This window comes from Lycium barbarum, chromosome 12 (assembly GCF_019175385.1).
Source record: "Lycium barbarum isolate Lr01 chromosome 12, ASM1917538v2, whole genome shotgun sequence".
NCBI classification, from domain to species: Eukaryota; Viridiplantae; Streptophyta; class Magnoliopsida; order Solanales; family Solanaceae; genus Lycium; species Lycium barbarum.
The window spans coordinates 77,297,680-77,312,909 of record NC_083348.1 but is presented as its reverse complement, the minus strand read 5'-3'; the positions used below and the strand labels follow the sequence as shown (position 1 = coordinate 77,312,909).

At 33.3% G+C, this 15,230-nt stretch overlaps 1 protein-coding gene and 2 long non-coding RNA genes across 5 annotated transcripts; 2 read left to right on the top strand and 1 right to left on the bottom strand.

The window, feature by feature from the left end:
• Positions 1 to 1,979: 1,979 nt before the first annotated feature.
• On the top strand, positions 1,980 to 3,912 carry LOC132622514 (tetrahydroberberine oxidase-like). The gene has a single exon (XM_060337122.1). It carries the CDS (start codon positions 2,084 to 2,086, stop codon positions 3,665 to 3,667), a length of 1,584 nt encoding a protein of 527 aa, XP_060193105.1. The 5' UTR covers positions 1,980 to 2,083; the 3' UTR covers positions 3,668 to 3,912.
• Positions 3,913 to 4,378: 466 nt separating this feature from the next.
• On the bottom strand, positions 4,379 to 7,638 carry LOC132622515 (uncharacterized). The gene is made up of 2 exons (XR_009575923.1): positions 7,340 to 7,638; positions 4,379 to 6,800 (listed from the first exon to the last, which is right to left on the bottom strand). It is a non-coding gene; the product is annotated as an uncharacterized LOC132622515 (long non-coding RNA).
• A 1,082-nt stretch (positions 7,639 to 8,720) lies between these two features.
• LOC132621530 (uncharacterized) lies at positions 8,721 to 14,958 on the top strand. Of its 3 annotated transcripts, none has more exons than XR_009575552.1 (4): positions 8,721 to 12,527; positions 13,181 to 13,239; positions 13,377 to 13,581; positions 14,177 to 14,958. It is a non-coding gene; the product is annotated as an uncharacterized LOC132621530 (long non-coding RNA). The 3 variants fall into 3 exon arrangements; XR_009575551.1 differs by having other exon boundaries at positions 8,774 to 10,611; positions 14,361 to 14,958; XR_009575550.1 differs by having other exon boundaries at positions 8,775 to 12,527; positions 14,361 to 14,958.
• Positions 14,959 to 15,230: the final 272 nt, after the last annotated feature.

Genomic DNA, 15,230 nt, shown 5'->3' with positions numbered 1-15,230 from the left:
TACACGCCTTGGAAGATCGTTCCAGGAAAACCTTTTCATACGCCTATCATTCAGTGATAGGGTTATATGGTTAAGATTTGGATAATCTGGAAACCAACAAGGATAATATGAAACATAATTGGAGGAAGGCGAACAAATGTGCTGACTTTCTAATAAATAAAGGTCAGAAACATGAAGATGGTTTAATAATCATGGGGAAGTTGCGATCAAGGAAATACAATTTTTTCTTCTGACAGATTCAAGTCAAGTAGCTTACGAAAGATTTAAGTAATTATTGTCCTCACAATGTACCCAACCAAAAGAGAGAAAAAAAAAACTAGAGATGATTAATAATTTAATATATCCATCAAGAGTTCAATTTTATTTTTACAACTAATTAGTCAAAATTCTTGGAAAGTTCTATGCACGGATTAGGAGTACATATTTTACTCATAAAGTAGGTAAAAATATTATAATACTAGTAAATTTGCCGCGCTTCGCGCGGTCATAAAAATAGATAAATGATGGTTAAAAAAGTTTTCCTTATAATTTTAGTTCTATAGATTAGATAAATTATGATACGTTATTTTTTCGGTTAGCTCAAACACTTTCCATATAACCACTTTGATGAAAATGTATTTTGAAAGAAAAAAATGATATTATCTCTAAATCACCATATAAATTTCTATATTCACCATGTGTTATTGTACTTCTTCGTTAAAGCATCATCAATAATTTGATTCAACAAAATTATTTTGTTGCTTCTTCATTACTAAAAGGAAAGTTTACTCACTTAAATCAATCTTTATATCTGAGATGTAATTCATATATAATTTTTGTATATAAAGACAATCTCATAATGGATATGCTTCACTCAAACTATAATATCTACATTTCAAGTAATAATCGAGTAAAAAATATATTCTTAGACAACAGCTTTTTTAGGCACATAATTTTTTACTTTTTCACTAATTTTTATAAATTTTAATCATTTTCTAGTTTTAAGATAAGAATTTATTGCAGAGAATTTTAGCATTCAAATTTAGATATATTTCTTTGATTTTCTGAAAATGGAAATCTTAAATAAGGGGAAGAAAAGAAAATAACAAATTTAATTAATTTTTTGCAAAATGTGGGGGCGAAAGGAGAAAAAAATATGAATTTGTTTGTTGATGATAGAAATACAGACACATCATCTTAACAATCTTACACAGACACACACATACAATATATTCTTATTTGTATCTTTCAAATTTTCTTGTATTTATTTTAGAGAGATGAGAAATAAAAAATAAAGCAACAAAGAAGAATGAAAAAAAGGATGGAAATTTTAAAAGCGAAAAAAGAAATTAAGACACAAATCCAAAAGTTTTAGATTAGGACAAAAAGGAGAAGAAATGTACGTACTTATTTCATTTCTCTTTACTTGATTGTCCTTTTCACCTACACAAAGATAAACTCTTCTTTTATTTGCTCATCTAATAAATCTGCACAGCCCACTATATACAACCTGGAAAAAATTCACAACCTGACCAACAGCAGGGGCGTTTTGTCAATTCAGAATTTCATATCATAATCATAGTGCTAAGATTTGACGATTGACTTTCTGAGCCCACCCTGATACGTATTAAATTTTTCCACGTACTTCAATTTTTGTAGGCAGTCGTAAAAAGGAAATGCTAGGAACTGGGTAGAAAATTTCGGGTAAAAAGGATGTGGAAGTATACGAAATTTTAAAGAAAGATAATGGGGCGTCGTTTCAGGGATAAATGGAGCCTTTTCAGAAAGGATATCTAAATCCCGAATAGGCATATCAGGCAAGAATTTAGGAAATTAATGCAGAATTCAATGAAATTAGATAAATAGACGGAAATTAAGGAATTGGTGCAAAAATCTGAAAAATTAGATAAATAGGATTCCTGACTTAGAAGAGCACTACATCACTCGGGCTAAGTCGTGCTTTTATATATATATAAGATTATTCCATACCACGTGGTCTTAGGGTTGAAACTAAGCTTCTTTTCTCTCAAGCCAAAACTATAAATAGAGGTTCTTCGGTTTCCATTTCTCCATCACCAGAATTTGCAACAACAAATTAATCAAAATGACTACTTTCAAGAAGTTGACAATCTTTCTCTTTCTCTCAATTTGCCTTTCATCATCATGGGCCAGCAAACATGATGACTTTCTTGAATGCCTTTCTCACAAAATTATGAACTCAAACTCAATATCACAAGTCCTCTACACTCCCAAAAACTCATCATATTCAACCCTTTTGAACTCCTTTTCAGGTAATCTAAGGATAACTTCCGACTTCAAACCCTCAGTTATTTTCACTCCTAAGGATGAATCTCAAATTCAGGCAGCTATACATTGCTCCAAGAAACATGGCCTACAAATCAGAATTCGAGGCGGTGGACATGACTATGAGGGACTTTCGTACATTTCTGAAAACCCTTTTGTCATTATTGATCTTAGGAAACTAAGATCAATCTCCATTGACACCAAAAAAAAGACTGCTTGGATTCAAGCTGGCGCGACCATAGGGGAACTTTACTATAGAATCGCGGAAAAAAGTAAAAAACTGGCTTTTGTTGCTGGGGTTTGCAACACTGTTGGTGTTGGTGGACATTTTAGTGGTGGAGGCTATGGCATGATGTCACGAAAATTCGGTACTGCTGCTGATAACATCATTGATGCTAAATTAATTGATGCCAATGGACGAATCCATGATCGAGAATCAATGGGCGAGGATCTCTTTTGGGCCATTAGGGGAGGTGGAGGGACTAGCTTTGGTCTCATCACTTCATGGAAAGTTAAATTACTCGATATTCCAGAAAAGGTGACTGTCTTCAATGTGACACGAACCTTGGAACAAAATGCAACTCAACTAGTCTACAAATGGCAACACATAGCTGACAAAGTTGATGACCGCCTTCTCCTCAGGCTCTTCCTGAGCAACAGTGAATCTCCATTCCGGCGTGGGAAAAGGACTATGCATGCCACTTTCAGAACAATGTTCGTTGGAGGAGTTGATGAAATCCTCCACGAAATGCAAAAGAGCTTCCCTGAATTAGGGTTGGTGAAAGAAGATTGCATTGAAATGAGTTGGATTGAATCTATAGTCTATTTTTGGCTTCCTAGGGGCACACCAATTGAAGCGTTACTAGATTGGAATACCACAACTAATCAAAGGGGGTACTTCAAAGGGAAATCAGACTTTGTCCAGCACCCTATTTCAATAAATGGCCTCGAAGGTATATGGAAACTATTTAACCTAGTAGGCAAAAACTCAGCCCAATTACAGTTTAGTCCTTATGGAGGAAAGATGAGTGACATCTCAGAATCTGAAACCCCCTTTCCTCATAGAGCTGGAAACATATTCATGATCCATTATGGGGTGAATTGGGGAAAAATGGAAAGTTCTAAAAAACATCTAACTTGGATTCGAAATCTTTACAGATACATGGCTAGGTATGTGTCCAAATCTCCTAGAGCTGCTTATTTCAACTACCGAGATCTTGATTTGGGAGTGAACAACAAAGGAAACACAAGCTATGCACAAGCACGAATTTGGGGAGTGAAGTACTTCAAGAACAACTTTGATAGATTGGTGCAAGTGAAGACGAAAGTTGATCCGGCAAATTTCTTTAGGAATGAACAAAGTATTCCTCCTCTATTATCTTAAGCTTAGTGGTAATTTATGCAGTTTGCAAAGCCATCACCGGTTGTTTAATAATAAGGCTTTTCACGTACGTAATTTTTATACATATATACTACTGTAGTACTCGAAAATAAATGGAGCCATGCATGCAGTGCATGGTGTTCCAAAGAAATTGTGTAAGATACATTCTATTCAATGTTATTAATCATGTTAGAATTTGTGTTGTACATCATTAATTGTATGAAATATATTTGCTCTATATTTGGTTTCATGGATTGTCAAATTGTATGTTTCTTATTATATGTAAATATGTATTAATAATAATTGTGTGGAGAACCTGAGGCGTTTCCCACCTCACAAAGGTGTTTGGAACACGACACCAAGCAGCTTTGACGCTACGTACCAACTATATAAAGATCATTAAAGAAGAATAGTATACCGTGAAAAATTATTTTGAAAGTATTTCAAATCAGTCTTAAAAATAGGGTTTCCAATCTCACAAAAGTGATGGTATTCACGGTATGCAAAATATGTATTCTCAGCAATTAAGTCTATCATATATTTATAGCTGTTAATTAAAGTTGGTGAGAATATATTCCCCAAGCACATAACTAAAAATAAGAAAAGGATAAACCGTCGTTAGACGTACATCTATATACTCCAATTAATTAGTACATGTCAATTAAACGAACGTAGGCATGATCTTATCCGCCATTGTTTGTGGAATCCCAGCCCTAAGCAATATATTATGCCATTCATAATTGTCAAATTGAACTGTTGCTAATACAAGGTTATTGCATGAGATTTTGACATCTATGAAATCAAAATTTACTCAACAAGACATGTTTTCTAATAATACAAGGTTATTCCATGAGATTTCTAATGATTGTAGCTCTACATTGATCTTCGATAACTTGACTGGAAAAGAAGAATTCCAAGGAAAGCTCCATCTCTCCTGGTCCATTACTCCGTACTTTTTACCTTTCTTCTGGCCACTTAGTAGGCGTTTGGACATGCGATTTCATCTAATGAGATGAAATCGGCGTTTGGAAATGCGATTTCATCTCTGATTTCATCTCATGAAATGAAATCCCAAATCATCCAAAAAGGCATGATTTGGGATTTGAAATCATGATTTCAAAAAATATAAATGTAAATTTTGACCCATACGTTTATATTTTGTAAAAAAAACCCATAAATTGGTAGATATATTTACCAACCATTTGTATTAAATATTAATCTGCAAGTTGGTAAAATATATTTATCAATCATGTTTACCATATGAGAGGATTATATTAAAGAGTAGTTACATTACTATTCATGTTAAATTTTCCTTTTTATTGAACTAAAGTTTGATCAATTCATGTTGTATTTTTTAGAAAGGCATTCTAGTAGCGTATTTATTTTATTATGAACTATGATTTACTCATTTAGTAAGATTGTATAAGAATTGGAAAAAATTTGATGGTTTTCACAACTTGTGGGGTTTTTATGTTTATAAAAAAAACTGCAGCTTAAGAAATCCAAACTGCATGTCCAAACTGCATGTCCAAACGGCTCCGTAATGTAAGAAAGTCAGATTTGTGGGGCAAATCATTTTTCTTTGAGAAGTGTTTAAGACAACAACAAATTATTGTAGAGTCGGATGAAAGAAATAATGGCCGGAATGTTGCATAGGGATGGTAAGAAGAAGGAGGACGAGGAAAATGTTGGACGTAAATGCTCCTAAGCTCACGTGGGAGAGTCGTGCGGTTACGTCATCAAAACTATGTTGCTCAGACTCTTTATAAATGTCGATGGATATGTGTCGGATCCTCCAAAAATAGTGCATTTTTGAAGGATTCGACAAGCAACTTAGCATCAAAGTATGTTCAATAGCACAGTTTCTGCAACATCCTTTAGTTAGTAAGTCATTCTTTAGTTAAGGTTTTAGATGAAAACTGAACAAGAGATCTATATATTCTGCTTATGTGAAATTTCTTAGTAAAGAAAATTCATGCACTTAAGGGGGCGATTTAGTTTAGGTCATAGGTGGATAAAAGCAGGGCTTTCTTACAATCCAGGCCAATGGAATTTGAGGTCGTGCACTTAATCCTTTCCGGGAAACAGTTGGTCATTGTTAGAATTAATTGAGTTGTTAACTATGACACTTTGGGGATTTTTCAGTTAGTTACAATTGGTTCTTGCTATAGAATGTATTCGCACATAAATTTTGAAGTATCGAATGAGAACATCCCCAGTTTCTTTTCCAAATTTCTTGCAATTCTTTTTTCTATCAATTATGATTCATTACATATTGCTAAGTATTTTTAAGGGCATAACTGGGGCATATTTGCCGTAGTTACCTCCTCATCACATATTTTACTATATACTAGTTTCTCTGTTTGTGCTTTGCACGAATCATATAAGCGTTAAATATTATGAAATGTGTAGTTCAAATAACATATTTTCAACTGCATATATATTCTTAATGATTATCAGATATTCCAATTTTATCCAATACAGAATAATTTTCTTATAAAAATAATATAATTTTTAAGGGCATAAAAATTGATCAATATAATCGAATCAACATTGAAGTAAATTTCAAAGATAATTATTGGAGGAAGATTGTTCAACATCAAATTTCCTTCAAGTCCTTCATCTACTATAACTATTCGTCCTAGTTCTGAAAACTAAAATTAAAACAATGGAGTATTTGGCTAAGAAAAATAAATTTGGATTGAAAAATTATTTCGGAGGGCCAAACAAATAACTACCATTTACAGAGCACTCGCGGTCCTAAGAATCATATTCGATATATTTTTAACATAACTAAGTACCCGAATAGAAATACTAAAATTAAATAAAAATATAATAATATGAAGAAATAAACTTAAACAAAAAATATTGTTTTTCTTGTAATGTTTAATGTCGTAGTTCTCTTCACTTACAAACTTTGTTTTCATAAAGTTATTCTTGAACGTTTGTTTGTTTAACTATGAATTTTTAATTGATTGAATTAATTTGAATAGGTTAATAAACTTGACAAATTAATTCTGTAAATAACAATATACCTTTGCTACAAATCCTTTAATTGTGAGGTGAAATAAGCATCCTTTGTAATGCAGAGGTTTCCTAGTAATTAATACTCCCACCTTCCTTCTGGCTTTCTCACCTTTAAAATAGAGCACGGTCAATTGAAATCAATACGACACCATAATAATAACCTATTTGGCCAAGCTTATTTTTTCCCAAAAGTGCTTATTTTTTTTCAATAAGTGCTTATTTTCAAAAAGTATGGTGTTTGGCCAAGCTTTTTGGAGAAAATAAGTGCTTCTAGGGAGTAGTAGAAATATTTTTTCAGAAGCTAAAAAAATAGCTTTTGCCCAAAAGCACTTTTGATAAAAATACACTTAGAAGCACTTTTAAAAAGCTTGGTCAAACGCTATTTGCTGCTCAGAAGTGCTTTTTAAATTCATTGGCCAAACACAAACTGTTTTTCACCAAAAGTACTTTTCGAAATAAGCTGGTTTTAAAGCTTGGCCAAACATGCTATAACTTGACTGCATAAAAATAAGCTATGACACACACACGCTAGAGATCGTCTCAAGGCACGTGAGAAAAAAGATTTAGGCCACAAGCTTAGAATTAATGATGGAAGCACAATTTTCACTAAAGAGTTCAAACTATGAAAAGTAAATATTCGAAAATTACAGTTTAAAAAGTGGAACGAATGGCGAAGGGCAGCTAGAACCTGAAAAAATATTCATAAGAATCTCTTAATACCAAGCATAATCGAAGTTAACCCCTATTATGGAGATTATTAGCACAAGTAAGAATTATCCGGATCAAATCAGACGTGGATGAAAGCAAACCAACTCTTCGGACAACTTTTAAGATTATGATGGAAGTCTTGATCCTCTTAAGAAGTTAAGATTACTACTATCTCAAGTTGCTTCATATTTAAAATTTATCTCAAATACAAATATACATGTGCACGCAGGTGTCTTTTGTTTTTTGTGTTAGACTCTAAGTTGGACTATCAATTGAAATTTGAAGTCTATTACATTACGAATCCAAAAGGTCCCATATTTAAGTTTTTTCAACATCCTAAACATTAGACAAAATCTTAAATAATAACAATTTTATTCAATATAGAATTGGTTCATTAAAGAGATAATTTAGTTTTCGAATGGCATAAAAGTCGTTCAATATTTGAAGGCTATTTTGATCAACCAACATTTATATTCATGCTTTTAAAATAATACTAGTTTCTATTGACGTGTGTTGCCACATCATCTATCAGCTTGTGTAATTTATTTGAAATTTATTAAGCGAGGAAAAAACCAAGAAGGAGGTTATAAAAAAATGTTATCTTGCCAAATTAAACTCGATATTACCTTAAGCTTGTTACCAAATCAATCTTTACATCCCGCCCGAAAATAAAGACAATCCTAACGTATATTACATAGTTAAAATTGAAGTGAAAGTCCTTAACATAAGGTATATCCAACATCAATTACTAATTTTATCAAGTAAAAACGTCGAATCTGTAAGCACGTGTATTACAAGTATATTGTTTTGAATTATAAAGTAGAAAGTAAAGCAACAAAAAACACAATTTTTCAATAATAAAATTAAATTTTCTGAGTTATGCAGTGCCAGTAAAATTGTCGACAAACTTTTTCTAACCTGTTGACGTTATATGTACATGAATGCACAACTAAAGAATATAAAAAGTTTACCTCATCAACCACATTTAATTATCAATTCAAAAATCAACATATTCGAAATTTTTAGATTTATAATCAGATGGAAAGAATTCCTTCATAGAAACGTCGTGACACCTGATATTTTGAACTTCGAATCAAGTCACAATAGGTTGTTCCTCAAGTGGATTCAAATTAAGCTCCAAAGATCGAATAGTTAGAATGTCACAAACTCAAGTAAGCAAGAATTATGCTATACGTAATTGAGGTTCACTTGTTTATTGCCAAATAATTTTCAATTGAAGTAATTGGTGCACCACACGTCTCCTTTAAGTTAAAGAGCACAGCAGGCAATTTTTTTTTTTTTTTGGTAACTACACGAGGCATTTTTACTAAGTATCAATAAGTGACTTAGTTGAAGTAGGGATAGCAAAAGTTAATTAATACCGTTTTTTGTTTGACTGGATTGTTCAAGTTAAACCAGATTAGGCTAAGTATCTATACAAATATATAATTGCAGGACAAAGGTCCGCTGACGTGACACTCTCTATTTATTTATTTTCTCATTTTTCATTAAAAAAACTTAATATTTAGGAGCCCAAAAGACGCTATTAAAACCAACCATCGCTCACTTGGAAAACCAATCCCACCCCTCGACAGGTAAACCAAAAGCCAAGCCTCATTGTCTACAAGCTTCCCTTTGATCCAGTCAATTATATCATCTGTCTCCGCTTCAAATTTGTTCGTTCACAAGGAAGATTTGAGGGACGGGTAATTCCTTTCTCCTCCAATTCGATGTGTGTGATCGTTTCTACATGGGCAGTATGCCCTTTCTGTCAGAACCAGGTCCCTCTCAGCCTAGATTTCAGCCCTACAATACTCGATAATCTTTTTCTTCCCCTTTTTCCACTTTCTTGATAATTTCCATAATTGAATCAAATTTATTTAGCCTTATAATTAGCAATCAGTTACGTAACATGCATATCCATCTTATTCACGAGACACGAGTTGAGTAATTGGATAGTCGTTTGACAAACCTGTGATGTTCCTTTTCTTAATGAAAAATCAAAAGAAACAATTGGTTTTTTCTTTCTTTGGCCCAGTTATAATTTGATTTGTCAAAGTCCCTGACCAATCGACGTATAGAAGATGCCAATGAAGTAGTTGACCCAATATGATTGAAAATTAAACATAGTTAAGTGCCAAGGAAGTCTTCTTACACTTTTAATTGAATGTTTACATTATTTCTTTGTGGATGTTTACTCTTTAACTTCTGTTTTCCTTCAAATAAACATATGCAAATAAAAAAGTATCAAAAGGTGGTGCAACAGAAACATAACAATTACAATGAAAATATGGATGTCTTCGATAATTGTGGTTGAGGAGGAGGACGAGTTTACTGACTAATCAATGGCTTCACATAGACTGGTCTGTTTTTCTTTTTCGTCTTGCTTTTCTTTGGGTCCAATTACTGGTGCTAACAGAGAGGTCAGAGGAGATTCAGAGAAGAACAATAATATTCTAACCCCAATTCTTAGACTTGGTGGTTTATTTATCCGGACAGGATTCATGCAATTGAGAAACAAATGACTGTTGAATGGACCAAAGTAGAGGAAATGAAATGGGAAGAAGACTTGAAAATTTGACCCACAAGTTCAATTGTAGAATAGTCAGAATTACACCCCTACCTCCTCTAAGTGTAGGATTGTAAATACTCCCACCGGATCAAAAAGAGTGTCCACTTAGCCTTTATGTATGTAGGGGATATGATTTAAACAAATCAACGCATACATCCATTTTTAAGAAACAACAATGAAGTAGTAGTAGTTTGTTATGTTACAAAATAGACCAAAAAAGAAATTAACACTTAAGATGCTAGCTTATTAATTTTTAGATTACATAATATTGTTACATAAAATATGAAAGAATGGCGTATATGTGATATCTGAAACCACGTGAGAGGTTTATGAGATAATTTCATGATGAAAGGGCAACATATAATTAGTAGTATTGACTATATAATGCAAGTGCGAGGAGATAATATCAATAGCAGATAAAGGCCAAAGTTATGAATCCTTCATCAAAAAATTAAGATAGGTTCCTAAGGTATTTACTGGTCTAAGTTTATGAAGTTCCCTGTAGAGTCACACAGCTGTTCCGTAATTCATGCAAAAACCTTCACACATTCAATTGCAATGGTACACAAGGCAGCGAGGAAATCTTCAGAGGAGGAGACATCAATCGTCCGTGAAAAACTCCAGCATAAAGAAGCTTCACGTTTGATTACTTTCTTCTTTTTTTCCTTCGTTTATTTTTGAGACTTGAGATTTTTCTTGTTGCTATATAATTGGTTGAAAATCTGTGGAAATCTTACTTAGTTTTACTGTGTGCAACTAACGAAAATCATTTTTTTTTTTTGTATTTTTTATTATATTTTGGTATTTTTTCTTTTGAAAGTTGTGTTTATCTTGCCAATCTTGTTTTTTTTTTCCCCCCATGTGTGGCCAGAGGACATATGTATTTTTGGTTATCGCGACTTCATACTTTTAATAATTTATATATCTGAGCAATTGCATGTAATAGAGTATGCATTTACCAATATTTTTCACGATTGTGAATTGTGGGATAATATATGGTACATAGAATATAAATGAAAAGAAATGGAATCTCTTTATGACAAATACTATTGAAAATATTGTCGTTATCAGTAAAGTATAACACCAAGTTTTGGATTGGTCAATGACATATTCTTATACAATTTGCTTTCTTTCTTATTTATTCCTTAATAGAAAAAGATTAGTATGTAAATTTGATGAGGTTTAGTAAGAACGCGCGAAGCGCGGGCTGCTTTACTAGTTTCTTATAAAAGTCAAAGACAGAATTATAGTTGGAGATGGATGACGATCAATTTTTTGCCGGCTTCAAAGTATTAGATATTCATTTAGTATTTAAAATATTGATGGAGATTACAACTTTATCCAACATAGAATATGACTTGATAGAATTTTTAGAGGGTATAGAAGTCGTTCGCTATTTAAAGAATATTTCGTTCAACCAACATTTATACTTGTGCTTTTATAATAATATAGAAGATAGATAGTTTAGAAAGACCTAGGTTTCGACGTGTGTGCTTTAAAAAAAAAGTTGAGGATAATTTAGTCTTTTCATAGCTTAATGAAACATGGCTTCAAACCTAAAACAGAATAGCCACGTAAATTAGCCAATCCATCCCTCAATACCTCTTGCTATCATAAATTCCCAATTGCTGGAAACCAGTAGAGGAAAGTGTGAAACGTTATATAAACAGAACATATTAAGAGTTCGAAGAGGAAATGGGGGATCCCTTTTCTATGTGATTGATTTCCTTGAGCCGAGAGACTGAAACACGATGAACGAAACTTATGGAGTTTTTATTTCAATTTTCGTTTTACTTGATTCTGATGAAACATCGAAATTGCCTGGTTGCTTTTCTGTAATTGCACATTCTTTTATAACTACATGCTTTGTTGATATAATGAAATTATGGATCTATCTCTGATTCTGAGGAGACTTGCACTGATTTTCAATTATGACCGGTTACCAAGAAATAAAAAACACCCAAGAGCTTACTTGTCAACATGGATATGTGCCTTTTAACTACTAATAAAAGAACAACTAAAGTGAACTGCTTCTTTTTCTGGTTTCCAACACTAGAATAGTTGTTGGGTTAACTAATATATCCATGTTTTGTATATATTACACCACATTGTACTATAATAGTCCATTTAACCAATCATGCAGAGTTTTGGAAGACTTCCAATTTGCAATGTGTTTAAGGCATGTGTCTGGAAGCATTTTTAAGTAGGACTGAAAGAGTGTACCTATCATTAAGAGTATGAATGAAGAGCATTTTTTTTTATGTCAGAATATTGGCCATATTTTCTATGCCTATTTGAGTAATTAGATATGTTATATTAAAGCTCTAGATGACCTTCTCAGCACTTCCTTTTTGCTGGTTCTATATATATATATAAATGCTACACTTTACCCATCAAATAAAAGTTTACAGCTTTTGATGACTATTTTGTATTTGAGTTATTCTCTTAAGGAAAGAACGGATGATTTCCTGAAAGGCGAAGTTCAGCAGACGATAGCTTATGTTTGGCTAAGTTTAATGTATTTGAGAGAAGAGAGAGACATAAGATGCTTTGAAGGTAGAAAACATAAGTTCAATATCTGATATATCCTGCGCTATTTTTGTACTCTATCACTACAAAAAAATGGATAATTTACCGAGATTGAAAGTTGTAATTTGTGGGGGTTTTAGCCTGCGCTCATTGTTTAAGAGGCTAAAACCCCTGCGAAATGTAACTTTCAAAACCTCCACAAACTACCCTTTTTTTTGTAGTATCTTGGTGTAAATCTTTGAATATAAGTAACATAGAGTGAATTGGTATGCCTTTGGTCTTTTGTCCCATACTGAACATTTTAGTTGAACAACACTGCTAAAATATTTGGTCTCTGTCTGATTAGTATATAAGAAAACACATTGACTTGCTTACTTGGAAACAAAAGCCTGACATGTACAAACTTTTTCATTGCACATGAAGAGTTGGTGTTTCACAACTGACAGAAAATCACTAGTATGATTACCAGGCAAAAAAAGTGATGTAGTGTGTGCTGAAACCTGCCAATGATGGCGTTCTTGTATCTCTGATATGAATTGTTTCATCATGAAATGAATGATTTAATACTTATAACTGACACTCCAACTGTCATCCTCTATTATTGAATGGCTGCTCTAAAGCGCCCCTCTCAAACAGATAATGAAATTTCTAAATTTATTATGTTGGGCCCGTGTTGGCAGGGGCTATTTGACGCCGAGCCTGAAGGAAAAGACAGTCACTTCTCTTTTGTAGCTTTGGAGTGAGTTTACAATTGCACTATTTATCTTTATATCAGAGAAAACGTTTCTTATGCTGCTCATATTTATGATGAGAGACAATTGACTCATATAACATTGCCGGATCATCTAATTTTGGACTCCTACAACGTGGATCCAGTATTATTTCTGAAGTCGACAGTTGAGGATTCTTGGACTCAGATGCGAACACACATTTGCTCGCTGAAAAGGAAAAACTTCAGGAGCAAATGTCGCCTCAGTATCAAAAGCATCTTGCTCAGAGAAGGCTTCTTCATTGCATGAGCAGCTGACTGGGAAATATTCAATTTCCTATGGATGCAGCTTAACTTAGACTATCTTCAATGGTAAGGAAAACTTCAATGCCATTCAGTTTTTTTTTTTTTTTTTCACTATATAAAAAGAATTAACTTCAAATGAATAGCTATTATGCCTGAAAATATATTGAGAAGTCAGAGCTTAGTATTTAGAAATCACAAGTGCTAATAAGTGATATGTAAAGATTAACTTGTCCTTTATGTTTGTTGTTTTTGTTGGATCGCTGCCCCTATGTAGACCAAAAAACACTGTTATAGCAATGACAATGGTGGATTGTGTGGCGGACCCATGTGTAAAGTTTGGGTGCTCCGGCACCCATTAAATTTAATCACGGAGTGTATAATTGTATAGAAAATATAAAGAAAACAGATATAAATAGTTAATAGAGCACCCCCGAACTCAAAATTCCTGGGTCCAGCACCCCCGAACTCAAAATCCTGGGTCCGCCTGTATATCCAAGTCAACAACTTTATCATTCAAATAGAAATACTGCAAACATCATTATCTGCTTTCTGCATGAGATCTTTTTAGTTTTATCTTTCGCTTGGAGAGGAAAAGAATTGGTCGAATTTCTTGATAGTAGTTTTTAAGATGCAAATTTATTTCTCTTTTTGTCTGGCTTAGGTGTCAATGTCATGGCTAGAGTTGGACTATTTTCTTCCCTGGTCAATTGAGATTTTGTGCAGGAACCGAATCAATAAAACAAATAATAATGGATATCTATATTTTGGCTTGTAAGTCTAAGTGGAACTACTGATTACCTATCAATAAATAATAAGATTGTTCTAGCGGCTCCTATGTCTTACAGGATTTTTGCGAGTTTCCCATAAACAAAGGGGGGGAAAAAAATTAAAAAGCGTAGAAGCGCCACTATTGATTTTCTGATATTACAGTCATGACTTTGGAGCATTTTGGATTTCTTATGGGATGGAGTCAATCTTCTGCTCTTTGCATCTAAGGACTTCTTAAGAACGGGCCTTTAGTTATAAAAACCATGAAGGATTGATGGGACCTTACTCAGTGATCCGGTATACAGGAGCACATCATGAGAAAGTACGACTCTCATCAAGCGGCATATAAGTCATGAAGCATTCGGCTATTTAGGTCCATTACTGGGCTCACCTACTAAACAATGGCACCAGTGATGCTTGTTTTTATGATTCTGACGACTTGGAAGCATGCTCACTGCTGCATAGCAGTTTTACAAACCTAAAATGTAATGTATAAAAACAGTTTTTCAATGTTCTTGTGCTATTTCCCATACTTTATTATGATATTATAGTTGCTCTATTTAGTATTTGCAACTGCTAAGGATTTCAATGATGCAATATATACGAAAATGCATTTGGTAGTTGCACCATAGGAATCTAAAGATGTATCATAATTCAAATTGTTTGGCCCGTCTATATCTGCTGATTTGATAATAACTTACATGGATCAATTCCCCGTATCTGCAATTTAATTTTAAACAAAGGTTGATCAAGAATTACAGTTCCAACTTCCATAATATTGGGCCCGTGCCTTCACTCCCTAGTACTGGTACAAAATTTCAGCACGGGCCATCACTCCCTACCACTGGTACAAAATTTCCTCAGTTAAAATAAAGATTAGTTTTGAACATATTCCAGACGGCAGCATTTGATAGTTATACAACTATTCCACACCTGACTTTCAGCAA